This window comes from Oncorhynchus mykiss, chromosome 8, assembly GCF_013265735.2.
Source record: "Oncorhynchus mykiss isolate Arlee chromosome 8, USDA_OmykA_1.1, whole genome shotgun sequence".
Lineage (NCBI taxonomy): Eukaryota > Metazoa > Chordata > Actinopteri > Salmoniformes > Salmonidae > Oncorhynchus > Oncorhynchus mykiss.
Genome location: NC_048572.1, coordinates 39125165 through 39138510, shown reverse-complemented (window position 1 = coordinate 39138510; position 13346 = coordinate 39125165). Strand labels below are relative to the sequence as shown.

Here is a 13346-nt window from a genome sequence, read left to right as displayed (position 1 = left end):
ATGGCAGAGACGTTCGGCTTTGGTCCACCAGCTTCAAACAGCTGTAAAAACAATATATTTAGTTTTTGACAATATATTTCACACTGATTTAGATGGTACAATGATTCTCACATAAATGAAATTGAGCGAAAGGTGTAGAAGTTTTGCAACCAGGAAATTACAGAGTGATTTCTAATAGATAACACAGCCAAAGTCAAAACAGCTTTCCCATTTTGAAACAGATGGTTTCACTCCAGAGGAAATAGATGTCATTCCAGGGGACAGAGACCATTAATAACCTTCTATAATGACCTTTTTAGACTTATCTTATCTTATCCTGTTGCAATATGTATCTTTTTAAGTGGTTCGGAGTGCAATTTATACATATTCATTCTCCCGCGTCTGGTTGCTCATTCTCGGCAGGTGACCATTGATTGCTCTGGCGACCTCTGGGTCTGTCTCTGCCACCTGGGGAGGTTCTGGTTCTTTTACCTGGCGCTAGTCAATCAATCAAATGTATTTATAGAGCCCTTTCTACATCAGCACTGTCACAAAGAAACCGAGCCTAAAACTCCAGAGAGCAAGCAATGCAGATGTTGAGGCTTGTTGGCTAGGAAAAACTCCATAAAAAGGCAAGAACCTACTGATGGTGCAAGTAGATAATGGGGACTGGCTGTGGTGCTCCCATTCCTGGTTCTTACTCCTTGCATTAGACCATTCATCCCCTTGGTCCCTCTCTGTCTGTCCTATCAGTTTCACTCATCCTGACCGATTGGCGTATGTGATCCACCTTGGGTCAGTGGTGCCTCTTTTCACCCTGCCTCCAATTCAAATTGGCCTGTCTCACATCGAACAAGACCCAATCGACCCATCTGTCTCAGTGGTCAGTTTCTCAAACCCCATCGTTGGCTATGTTGTGCGGTATACTCAGAAAACTCTCCAATGGAACACCTCTTGAGTGGCGCCTCGTCTCCCGTGGCTTTGGCTGTGGATAGGTTGTGGCTTCCCACTGGGTGAGCACGAGTGTGCTTGGGTCTCCTCCATCACTGGAGGACTGTGCCCCACTGCATGCCCAATTCCGGAGAGGGAGCCAAAGAATCGGCTGCCACATCCAAGGAAGGCAGCAGGTGCGCAAATGATCTACTCCCGACTCGGGGATATAGTGGTGAAAAATAACAGTACTTTCGAGTCTCCGTATTTGGAATGAGTAGCCTACACTTTAAATCACTTTAAAAAGGATGCATTATTGATGTTCAGATCTGATGGTTGGAAGCATTTTTACAGTGGTCAGAAACTTCTGAAAGTGACACAACAGTGGTGGTTTCTCTAATGACTGCCTCGCCTGGTACACTAACTACTTCTCAGATAGAGTTCAGTGAGTCCATTTAGAGGGCCTGTTGTCCGGGCCTCTGGCAGGGGTGCCACAGGGCTCAATTCTCGGGCCGACTCTTTTCTCTGTATATATCAATGATGTTGCTCTTGCTGCGGGTGATTCTTTGATCCACCTCTATGCAGACGACACCATTCTGTATACATCGGCAAACAAACCCTCCTTCCGTGGGCTCCAACTGCTCTTAAATGCTAGTAAAACGAAATGCATGCTCTTCAACCGATCGCTGCCCGCAACTAGCATCACTACTCTGGATGGTTCTGACTGAGAATATGTGGACTACAAATACCTAGGTGACTGGCAAGACTGTAAACTCTCCTTCCAGACTCACATTAAGCATCTCCAATCCAAAGTTAAATCTAGAATCAGCTTCTAATTTTTCAACAAAGCCTCCTTCACTCATGCTGCCAAACATACCCTCGTAAAACTGACTATCCTATCGATCCTTGACTTCGGCGATGTCGTTTACAAAATAGCCTCCAACACTCTGCTCAGCAAATTGGGTGCAGTCTATCACAGTGCCATCCATTTTGTACCAAAGCCCCATATACTACCCACCACTGCGACTTGTATGCTCTCGTTGGCTAGATATTCGTCACCAAACACACTAGCTCCAGGTCATCTATAAGTCTTTGCTAGGTAAAGCTCCACCTTATCTCAGCTCACTGGTCACCATAGCAACACCCACCCGTAGCACGTGCTCCAGCAGGTACATTTCACTGGTCATCCCCAAAGCCAATTCCTCCTTTGGCCACCTTTCCTTTCAGTTCTCTGCTGGCATTGACTGGACCGAATTGCAAAAATCACTAAAGTTGGAGACATACAGTGCCTTGCGAAAGTATTCGGCCCCCTTGAACTTTGCGACCTTTTGCCACATTTCATGCTTCAAACATAAAGATATAAAACTGTATTTTTTTGTGAAGAATCAACAACAAGTGGGACACAATCATGAAGTGGAACGACATTTATTGGATATTTCAAACTTTTTTAACAAATCAAAAACTGAAAAATTGGGCGTGCAAAATTATTCAGCCCCTTTACTTTCAGTGCAGCAAACTCTCTCCAGAAGTTCAGTGAGGATCTCTGAATGATCCAATGTTGACCTAAATGACTAATGATGATAAATACAATCCACCTGTGTGTAATCAAGTCTCCGTATAAATGCACCTGCACTGTGATAGTCTCAGAGGTCCGTTAAAAGCGCAGAGAGCATCATGAAGAACAAGGAACACACCAGGCAGGTCCGAGATACTGTTGTGAAGAAGTTTAAAGCCGGATTTGGATACAAAAAGATTTCCCAAGCTTTAAACATCCCAAGGAGAACTGTGCAAGCGATAATATTGAAATGGAAGGAGTATCAGACCACTGCAAATCTACCAAGACCTGGCTGTCCCTCTAAACTTTCAGCTCATACAAGGAGAAGACTGATCAGAGATGCAGCCAAGAGGCCCATGATCACTCTGGATGAACTGCAGAGATCTACAGCTGAGGTGGGAGACTCTGTCTATAGGACAACAATCAGTCGTATATTGCATAAATCTGGCCTTTATGGAAGAGTGGCAAGAAGAAAGCCATTTCTTAAAGATATCCATAAAAAGTGTCATTTAAAGTTTGCCACAAGCCACCTGGGAGACACACCAAACATGTGGAAGAAGGTGCTCTGGTCAGACTAAACCAAAATTGAACTTTTTGGCAACAATGCAAAACATTATGTTTGGCGTAAAAGCAACACAGCTCATTACCCTGAACACACCATCCCCACTGTCAAACATGGTGGTGGCAGCATCATGGTTTGGGCCTGCTTTTCTTCAGCAGGGACAGGGAAGATGGTTAAAATTGATGGGAAGATGGATGGAGCCAAATATAGGACCATTCTGGAAGAAAACCTGATGGAGTCTGCAAAAGACCTGAGACTGGGACGGAGATTTGTCTTCCAATAAGACAATGATCCAAAACATAAAGCAAAATCTACAATGGAATGGTTCAAAAATAAACATATCCAGTTGTTAGAATGGCCAAGTCAAAGTCCAGACCTGAATCCAATCGAGAATCTGTGGAAAGAACTGAAAACTGCTGTTCACAAATGCTCTCCATCCAACCTCACTGAGCTCGAGCTGTTTTGCAAGGAGGAATGGGAAAACATTTCAGTCTTTCGATGTGCAAAACTGATAGAGACATACCCCAAGCGACTTACAGCTGTAATCGCAGCAAAAGGTGGCGCTACAAAGTATTAACTTAAGGGGGCTGAATAATTTTGCACGCCCAATTTTACAGTTTTTGATTTGTTAAAAAAGTTTGAAATATCCAATAAATGTCGTTCCACTTCATGATTGTGTCCCACTTGTTGTTGATTCTTCACAAAAAAATACAGTTTTATATCTTTATGTTTGAAGCCAGAAATGTGGCAAAAGGTCGCAAAGTTCAAGGGGGCAGAATACTTTAGCAAGGCACTGTATCTCCCACACCAACTTTAAGCGTCAGCTGTCAGAGAAGCTTACCAATCGCTGCAGCTGTACACAGCCCATCTATAAATAGCCCATCGAACCAACCGTTTTTCTACTCTTTTGCACAAGAATAGGTGAACCTTCACACCAGTCTGAGGTCCTGAGTGGTCTGGAGCTGGTTTCATCAAGGGTTCCTCTGTACTTTGCTCCGTTCATCTTTCCTTCAAACCTGACTAGTCTCCCAGTCCCTGTCTCTGAAAACACCAATGCTGCCACCACCATGCTTCACCGTAGGGATGGTGTCAGGTTTCTTCCAAATGTGACGCTTGGCATTCAGGCCAAAGAGTTCAATATTGTTTTCATCAGACCAGATAATCTTGTCTCTGATGGTCTGAGAGTCCTTTAGGTGCCTCTTGTCAAACTCCAAGTGGGCTGTGATGTGCCTTTTACTGAGTAGTGGCTTCCGTCTGCCAACTCTACCATAAAGGCCTGATTGGTAGAGAAGTGCAGAGATGGTTGTCCTTCTGGAAGGTTCTCCCATCTTCACAGAGGAACTCAGCTCTGTCATAGTGCCAATCAGGTTTTGGTCAACTCCCTGACCAAGGCCCATCTCCCCCGATTGCACAGCTCTAGGAAGACTCTTGGTGGTTCCAAACTTCTTCCATTTAAGAATGATGGAGGCCACTGAGTTCTTGGAGACCTTCAATGCAGCAGACATTTTTTGTTACCCATCTCTAGATCTGTGCCTCGACACAATCCTATCTTGGAGCTCTACGGACAATTCCTTCGACCTCATGGTTTGATTTTTGTTCTGACATGCACTGTCAACTGTGGGACCTTACATAGACAGGTGTGTGCCTTTCCAAATCATGTACAATCAATTGAATTTACCACAGGTGGACTCCAATCAAGTTGTAGAAACATCTCAAGGATGATCAATGGAAACAGTATGCACCTGAGCTCAATTTTGAGTCTCATAGCAAATGGTCTGAATACTAACATTTGAAGTCGGAAGTTTACATACACTTAGGTTGGAGTCATTAAAACTTGTTTTTCAACCACTCCACAAATTTCTTGTTAACAAACTATAGTTTTGGCAAGTTGGTTAGGATATCTACTTTGTGCATAACACAAGTCATTTTTCAAACAATTGTTTACAGACAGATCATTTCACTTATAATTCACTTTATCACAATTCAAGTGGGTCAGAAGTTTACATACACTAAGTTGACTGTGCCTATAAACAGCTTGGAAAATTCCAGAAAATTATGTAATGGCTTTAGAAGCTTCTGATAGGCTAATTGACATAATTTGAGTCAATTGGAGGTGTACCTATGGATGTATTTCAAGGCCTACTTTCAAACTCAGTGCCTCTTTGCTTGACATCATGGGAAAATCAAAAGAAATCAGCCAAGACTTCAGCCCCAAAAATTGTAGACCTCCACAAGTCTGGTTCATCCATGGGAGCAATTTCCAAACGCCTGAAGGTTCCAATGGCTTAAGTACAACAAAGTCAAGGTATTGGAGTGGTCATCACAAAGCCCTGACCTCAATCCTATAGAAAATTTGTGGGCAGAACTGAAAAGGTGTGTGAAAGCAAGGAGGCCTACAGAACTGACTCAGTAACACCAGCTCTGTCAGGAGGAATGGGCCAAAATTCCCCCAACTTATTGTGGGAAGCTGGTGGAAGGCTACCCGAAACATCTGACCCAAGTTACAGAATGTAAAGGCAATGCTACTAAATACTAATCGAGTGTATGTAAACATCTGACCCACTGGGAATGTGATGAAAGAAATAAAAGCTGAAAGAAATAATTCTCTCTACTATTATTCTGACATTTCACATTCTTAAAATAAAGTGGTGATCCTAACTGACCTAAGACAGGGAATGTTTAACTTGTATTAAATGTTAGGATTTGTGAAAAACTGAGGCTAAATGTATTTGGCTAAGGTGTATGTGAACTTCTGAATTCAACTGTATGTAAATAAGGCGTTTCTAAAAACCTGTTTTCACTGTTCACTGTTATTATGGGGTATTGTGTGTGGAATGTTTTAGTAAATCAATTTTAGAATAAGGCTGTAACGTAGCAAAAAGAGGAAAAGTCAAGTGGTCTGAAAACTTTCCAAATGCACTGTATATGTTTTTTTACTTTAAAGCTGGAATCCTTAATAGTGAAACAGCTACGTCTGTTTGTGATTTTACAAAAAAGTTCCGGCATATAATGAACACTTTTTCCCCTCGGAGCATGATATGTGCTGTAACAAAAACAATAACGGTAGTGGGGTGGCCAGTGGCGCTGTTTCCCCGTCCTGCGGATACCATCTTTAATTTTAGAATAATATTTTTTGACATTTTGATTTGGCCAAATGGCAACTCCCTAAATACACGTACACAAAATATTTGTGTCCCCTGTCCTCCTTCTTTTACATAACTCACTCAGCCCTGCGTCCGGAACTTCATCTCCTCCTCCTGTGAAAGAAGGGATGAAAATAGAAATCAAATGAGAAGCAACACTGTGTGTGTGCATACGTGCATGCATGCGTGTGTGTGCGCACGCGTTTGTACGTGTGTGCTGTGTTATTAAAAAGTAGCTGGCCAATTAAGTCCTCTGTCTCCACTCTCTTAGATGTGGGCTATTTAAAAGCATGCCCTTTAATTGGCTGTGCTGTCAGATCATCTTTGTCTTGGGGCCTAAATGAGAGTTCTGGTTAGAGAACTAACCGGCCCAGCCCAGCCTACACAGAACCAGTCCCAGACCAAACACATGTGGTTCTACACTCCCTTATAGTAAGTAACGCAGGGCAACAGATTTTTTATGAACAATGTAGTGAATTTGTTCCTCCAGTATGCAGTATACCTTGAGCTTGGGGTTCTGTTTGTGGAGACTGTGTGTGCTGTGCTGTGCGTGTGTGTGTGTGTGTGTTTATCACATCAGCTTCATCTAACTCGGCCAGTAAAAAATAAACGCTGAAATGCCTGCATCTGCAGCCAGGAGGCGACAGAGTCCCCACAGCCACAATGACTTGGCATAACTCCTCTCCTCTCTTTTCCTTTCATCCCCTCTTATCTCCTCTCCAATCCTCTTCTCTTCTCCCCTCCTCCTGTTCTCTCCTTTCCTTTCCTCTCCATGGCTCCCCTCACCTTTCCTCCTCTCTTATTTCCTCCCCTCCTCTTCTTTCCTCCATCCCCTCTCACTGACCCACTGACTCTGCCACTACTTTGTGAATGGACCACAGTGCTCCAACAAGACTTTCTCTGTCCTCATCTCCGCATATCTAATAGACTGGATCAGTTATAGTTGTGGCTGGGAGGGATTTCTGCAACACATCAACTATTTTCTGATCAGCGCTGGTGAAGGAGAGGAGACAAGGAGGTGGCAAAGGAGATGACGAAGGAGACGACGAGGAAGGGGGAGCACCCGGTTGAGAGATTGGGGACATGGTCTTTCTCTAATCCTGAACAGTAGTTTGTCGTTGATGTTGCTTCAAAGTTGTTACCTCAACACCATTTATCAGTGTCACTTAGAAGTGTGATAAGTGGACTCGGTCGACTGGGCCTGTTTCAAAAACATCCCAAGCCGTGTGTGAGCATTTCAGTCACACAGAATATCAAAGAAGGGAGAGGATAACCACATGTGTTGTCTCTACCTTGACCTACACTGGCACACCTATACTGTCTATCCTAACAATTTGGGAAAGAATAGTTTCCTCTTCCTCTTCCCCTCATCCTCCCCTCAGCTCTGTGAGAATGTGTCTCGTCTCCTAGGGTTCAGTGTACAGGACTGTTGAGTTCACTCCTGTTGCTCAGGGAGCCAGGCAGGCTGTGTTTGAGAGCCACGCTCACTAAATGTCACACACAGTCACAGGAACACATTCAGCCTGTAAAGACGCTGCCGGGCACCTGTCCGTCACATCAGCAGCGATTAGCTCTGACGGTTAACCCCTTCCCCTATCAGACTGAGGGATCATGGAAGGAACACAGTTATTGACTCTGATGCTTAAGCCCTGTGTCTGTCACTGGAGCAGACAGTTGACCCCTCCCACTTGAAGTGGGGTGATTCTGCCCCCCAGTAACTTGCTGTTTGACTGCAAAGTTACTGAGTCAAAATAAAAATAAAACTACTGATGCTTTCTAATAATTTTATGAATTACCCAATTAAACTAAGATTACATAATTCAGAATAGTATCAGCTAACAGCTTGGAAATACTCATAGAACAGTGTGTGTGTGTGTGTGTGTGTGTGTGTGTGTGTGTGTGTGTGTGTGTGTGTGTGTGTGTGTGTGTGTGTGTGTGTGTGAGGTCACATCAACACCTCATGTTGGGGCTGGGTAGGAGCGATTGATCAGAATAATCTAGTTGCTGGGTGGAAAGAAGGAGAGGGGGAGGATGAAAGAGGCAAATCAGGTACACATATGTCACCTCCTTTACCCTGGGGCGGGACAGGACTGACAGATACCCTTTATACATAAGCCTTGGTTTATATAGAGCAGAACGATTGCCAGTGAACAGACAGGAGCATGCAACACGCTACTAAACACACTACTAAACACAAGACCTCCTCCATTCCTGTCATTATTGAAAGAGATTGTAATATCTCACATCTCAAAATAGGACTACTTAATGTTAGATCCCTCACTTCCAAGGCAGTCATAGTCAATTAACTAATCACTGATGTGAACCTTGATGTGATTGGCCTGACTGAAACATGGCTCAAGCCTGATACAGTTATTGTGTTAAATAAGGCTTCTCCTCCTGGTTACACTAGTGACATATCCCCTGCGCATCCCACAAAGGCAGATGCACAGCTATTTCAATGAATCCCCGAAAAAGATGGCGTTCTAATATTTTAGTTTCTAGTCATGAAATCTACGCAGCCTACACAATAACTTTGTATAGCTACTGTACTGTTTACATGGCTCCTGGGCCGTATACAGCATTCCTCATTGAGGTCCCTGAATTCCTAACGGATCTTGTAGTCATGGCAGATAATATTCACATTTTTGGTGACTTCAATATTCACATGGCAAAGTCCACAGACACACTCCAAATGTTTTTCGGAGCCATCATTGACTACGTGGGTTATGTCCAACATGTCTCTGGACATGCATTGCCACAGTCATACCCTGGATTTAGTTTTGTCCCATGGCATAAATATTGTTAATCTAAATGTTTTTCTTTATAATACTGGACTATCGGACCACAGTCTTATTACGTTTGCGATCGCAACAAATAATCTGCTTAGACCCCAACCAAGGATTATCAAAAGCTAGATGCCCTTCCAGACTCCCGCCACCTACCCAAGGACGTCGGAGTACAAAAATCTGTTAACCTCCTAACCGAAGAGCTATATGAAACCTTGTGTAATACCATATATGCAGTTGCACCTCTAAAACCAAAAAACATTTGTCACAAGAAATTAGCTCCCTGGGATAGAGAAAATAAACAAGTCCTGAAGCAAGCTTCCAGAAATGTGGAACGGAAATGGCGCTCCACCATACTGGAAGTCTTCTGACTAGCATGGAAAGACAGTGCCATGCAATATCGAAGAGCCCTCACTGCTGCTCAATCAGCCTACTTTTCCAACCTACAGTGCCTTGCGAAAGTATTCGGCCCCCTTGAACTTTGCGACCTTTTGCCACATTTCAGGCTTCAAACATAAAGATATAAAACTGTATTTTTTTGTGAAGAATCAACAACAAGTGGGACACAATCATGAAGTGGAACGACATTTATTGGATATTTCATACTTTTTTAACAAATCAAAAACTGAAAAATTGGGCGTGCAAAATTATTCAGCCCCTTTACTTTCAGTGCAGCAAACTCTCTCCAGAAGTTCAGTGAGGATCTCTGAATGATCCAATGTTGACCTAAATGACTAATGATGATAAATACAATCCACCTGTGTGTAATCAAGTCTCCGTATAAATGCACCTGCACTGTGATAGTCTCAGAGGTCCGTTAAAAGCGCAGAGAGCATCATGAAGAACAAGGAACACACCAGGCAGGTCCGAGATACTGTTGTGAAGAAGTTTAAAGCCGGATTTGGATAAAAAAATATTTCCCAAGCTTTAAACATCCCAAGGAGCACTGTGCAAGTGATAATATTGAAATGGAAGGAGTATCAGACCACTGCAAATCCACCAAGACCTGGCCGTCCCTCTAAACTTTCAGCTCATACAAGGAGAAGACTGATCAGAGATGCAGCCAAGAGGCCCATGATCACTCTGGATGAACTGCAGAGATCTACAGCTGAGGTGGGAGACTCTGTCCATAGGACAACAATCAGTCGTATATTGCACAAATCTGGCCTTTATGGAAGAGTGGCAAGAAGAAAGCCATTTCTTAAAGATATCCATAAAAAGTGTCGTTTAAAGTTTGCCACAAGCCACCTGGGAGACACACCAAACATGTGGAAGAAGGTGCTCTGGTCAGATGAAACCAAAATTTAACTTTTTGGCAACAATGCAAAACGTTATGTTTGGTGTAAAAGCAACACAGCTGAACACACCATCCCCACTGTCAAACATGGTGGTGGCAGCATCATGGTTTGGGCCTGCTTTTCTTCAGCAGGGACAGGGAAGATGGTTAAAATCGATGGGAAGATGGATGGAGCCAAATACAGGACCATTCTGGAAGAACCTGATGGAGTCTGCAAAAGACCTGAGACTGGGACGGAGATTTGTCTTCTAACAAGACAATGATCCAAAACATAAAGCAAAATCTACAATGGAATGGTTCAAAAATAAACATATCCAGGTGTTAGAATGGCCAAGTCAAAGTCCAGACCTGAATCCAATCGAGAATCTGTGGAAAGAACTGAAAACTGCTGTTCACAAATGCTCTCCATCCAACCTCACTGAGCTCGAGCTGTTTTGCAAGGAGGAATGAGGAAAAATGTCAGTCTCTCGATGTGCAAAACTGATAGAGACATACCCCAAGCGACTTACAGCTGTAATCGCAGCAAAAGGTGGCGCTACAAAGTATTAACTTAAGGGGGCTGAATAATTTTGCACGCCCAATTTTTCAGTTTTTGATTTGTTAAAAAAGTTTGAAATATCCAATAAATGTCGTTCCACTTCATGATTGTGTCCCACTTGTTGTTGATTCTTCACAAAAAAATACAGTTTTATATATTTATGTTTGAAGCCTAAAATGTGGCAAAAGGTCTTAAAGTTCAAGGGGGCCGAATACTTTCGCAAGGCACTGTAAACCAGGTGTGCAGGGAACAAGACAAAACAAATGGAACAATGAGAACATGAGCGACGATGGCTAGAAAGCCAGCGACGTCGACCGCCGAACGCCACCCGAACAAGGAGAGGAGCCGACTTCGGCGGAAGTCGTGACAATTACATTGACTTGCTCCAACCTACAGTATCTCTCTGATTTGGTCCTGCCGTACATACCTACACATAAGCTATGGTCACAAGACACAGGCCTCCTTATTGTCCCTAGAATTTCTAAGCAAACAGCTGGAGGGAGGGCTTTCTCCTTTAGAACAACATTTTTATGGAATGGTCTGCCTACCCATGTGGGAGACGCAGACGCGGTCTCGACATTTAAGTTTTTACTGAAGACTCATCTCTTCAGTAGGTCCTATGATTGAATGTAGTCTGGCCCAGGGATGCAACGGTGAATGGCAAGGCACTGGAGTGACAAACCGCCCTTTCTGTCTCTGCCTGACTGGCTCCCCTGTCACCACTGGGATTCTCTGCCTCTAACCCTATTATGGGGGCTGAGTCACTGGCTTACTGGCGCTCTTCCATGCCGCCTCTAGGTGGGGTGCATCACATTGTGCCAGGATTTTTTTTCGCTATACTCGACTTGAGTGTGTTGAGTCACTGACGTGATCTTCCTGTCCGGTCTTGCTCAGGCTCGTGCAGTGGTGGAAATCTTCATGGGCTATATTCATCCTTGTCTCAGGGTAGTAAGTTGGTGGTCTGTTGATATCCCTTCTAGTGGTGTGGGGGCTGTGCTTTGGCAGAGTGTATGGGGTAATATCCTGTCTGGTTGGCCCTGTCCGGGGGTATTGTCTCAGCTTCCAGTATCTATGCTGCAATCATCTATGTGCTGGAGGGCTAGAGTCAGTCTGTCCTATAGTCTGCTCCCTCTAATTCTCCTATCTCTCTCCACAAGAAAGAGTAGAGTACAGTTGAGTAGAGTAGAGTAGAGTAAAAGAGAGAGAGAGATGCATGCATACACACACACAGAAACACAGAGAGACACAAAGAGAAAGAGAGAGAGGGAGAGCGAGAAACCTAGGATATTCCAGGTTTCCTACCTCTCTCTGTTGAACTTGAGTGAGTGGAGGATGGCGGGCCTCTTCTGCCTCAGGTTCCAAAGGTGCACGCTGTCATCTGCCAGAGCACTCACCAGCGCCCCCTGTGGCAGGAATGGAGAAGACAGCATTTACACACAGGTAAGCATCAGTCCACAATGCACACACAAGCTTGCAATGACGTTTCTCCATCTCCTGGTGAAAGAGGCGGAATTTCAAGCAGACGTGGAAATGGCTCCCACAGGGTCTGCTGCAGCTGCTGAGTCACAAAGAGACGCAAACACACACACAGGGACACAGGCCCACACGCACACTCATCTATAGAGATACAGGAGTGTTTGAGATGTCTTGGAGTGGAGAAGAAAGGAGATAGAAAGGGGTTTAGTGGGGGAGAGAGGGAGAGAGAGCGACAGTGTCAGTAGAGGAGGCCTGGTGTTGGATGAGGTGTGTGTTCCTGTCTTCATTACTCACCTCATTGATGAGAAACTGTAGCGAGATGACAGCGGCTCCACTCTCATGTTGACAGTAGCACTCGACACCTGGACGACCAAACCTGATAGGATCTCCGTCAAGGAATCAACCAATGGAGAAGAAGGTGGGATGGATAAGAAAGGAGATCGAACCACACAATGATCAACTATGAGATTCGTTGTTTGCTATAGGTTTCAGCCCTTACATGGGCTTTTGGTACAGAACAGCCAATGTCTTGCTCTGTTTTTCTGTCATGACCAAGCATTGGACAGGTTAGAGCCATTCGACAGTCCACCCACAGTAAACGCCAAAGTACATTTCAGTAGTTTATCTACACTATACATACAAAAGTATGTTGACATCCTTTTCAAATGAGTGGATTTCTGCCCTGCTAGAGCTGCACCGGTCAACTGTAAGTGTTGTTATTGCAAAGTGGAAACGGCGAGCAGCAACAACGGCTCAGCCGTGAAGTGGTAGGCCACACAAGCTCACAGAACGGGGCCGCCGAGTGCTGAAGCACATAAAAAAAACTCACTACCGAGTTCCAAACTGCCTCTGGAAGCAACGTCAGCATAAGAAATGTTTGTCAGGAGCTTCATGAAATGGGTTTCCATGGCCGAGCAGCTGCACACAAGCCTAAGATCACCAGGCACAATATCAAGCGTCGGCTGGAGTGGTGTAAAGCTAGCCGACATTGGACTCTGGAGCAGTGGAAATGCGTTCTCTGGAGTGATGAATCACGCTTCACCATCTGGTAGTCCGACGGACTAATCTGGGTTTGGCGGA

At 44.3% G+C, this 13346-nt stretch overlaps 1 protein-coding gene across 2 annotated transcripts in view; it reads right to left on the bottom strand.

The window, feature by feature from the left end:
* stxbp5a (syntaxin binding protein 5a (tomosyn)) overlaps positions 1–13346 on the bottom strand; it is a 165014-nt gene that overhangs the window by 96968 nt on the left and 54700 nt on the right. For both annotated transcript variants that reach the window (XM_036985455.1, XM_036985456.1), the window contains exons 3-4: positions 12561–12642; positions 12093–12193 (exon numbers count right to left, since the gene is read on the bottom strand). In XM_036985455.1, coding sequence (XP_036841350.1) covers positions 12093–12193; positions 12561–12642 — 183 coding nt within the window. The remainder of the gene's footprint in view (positions 1–12092; positions 12194–12560; positions 12643–13346) is intronic.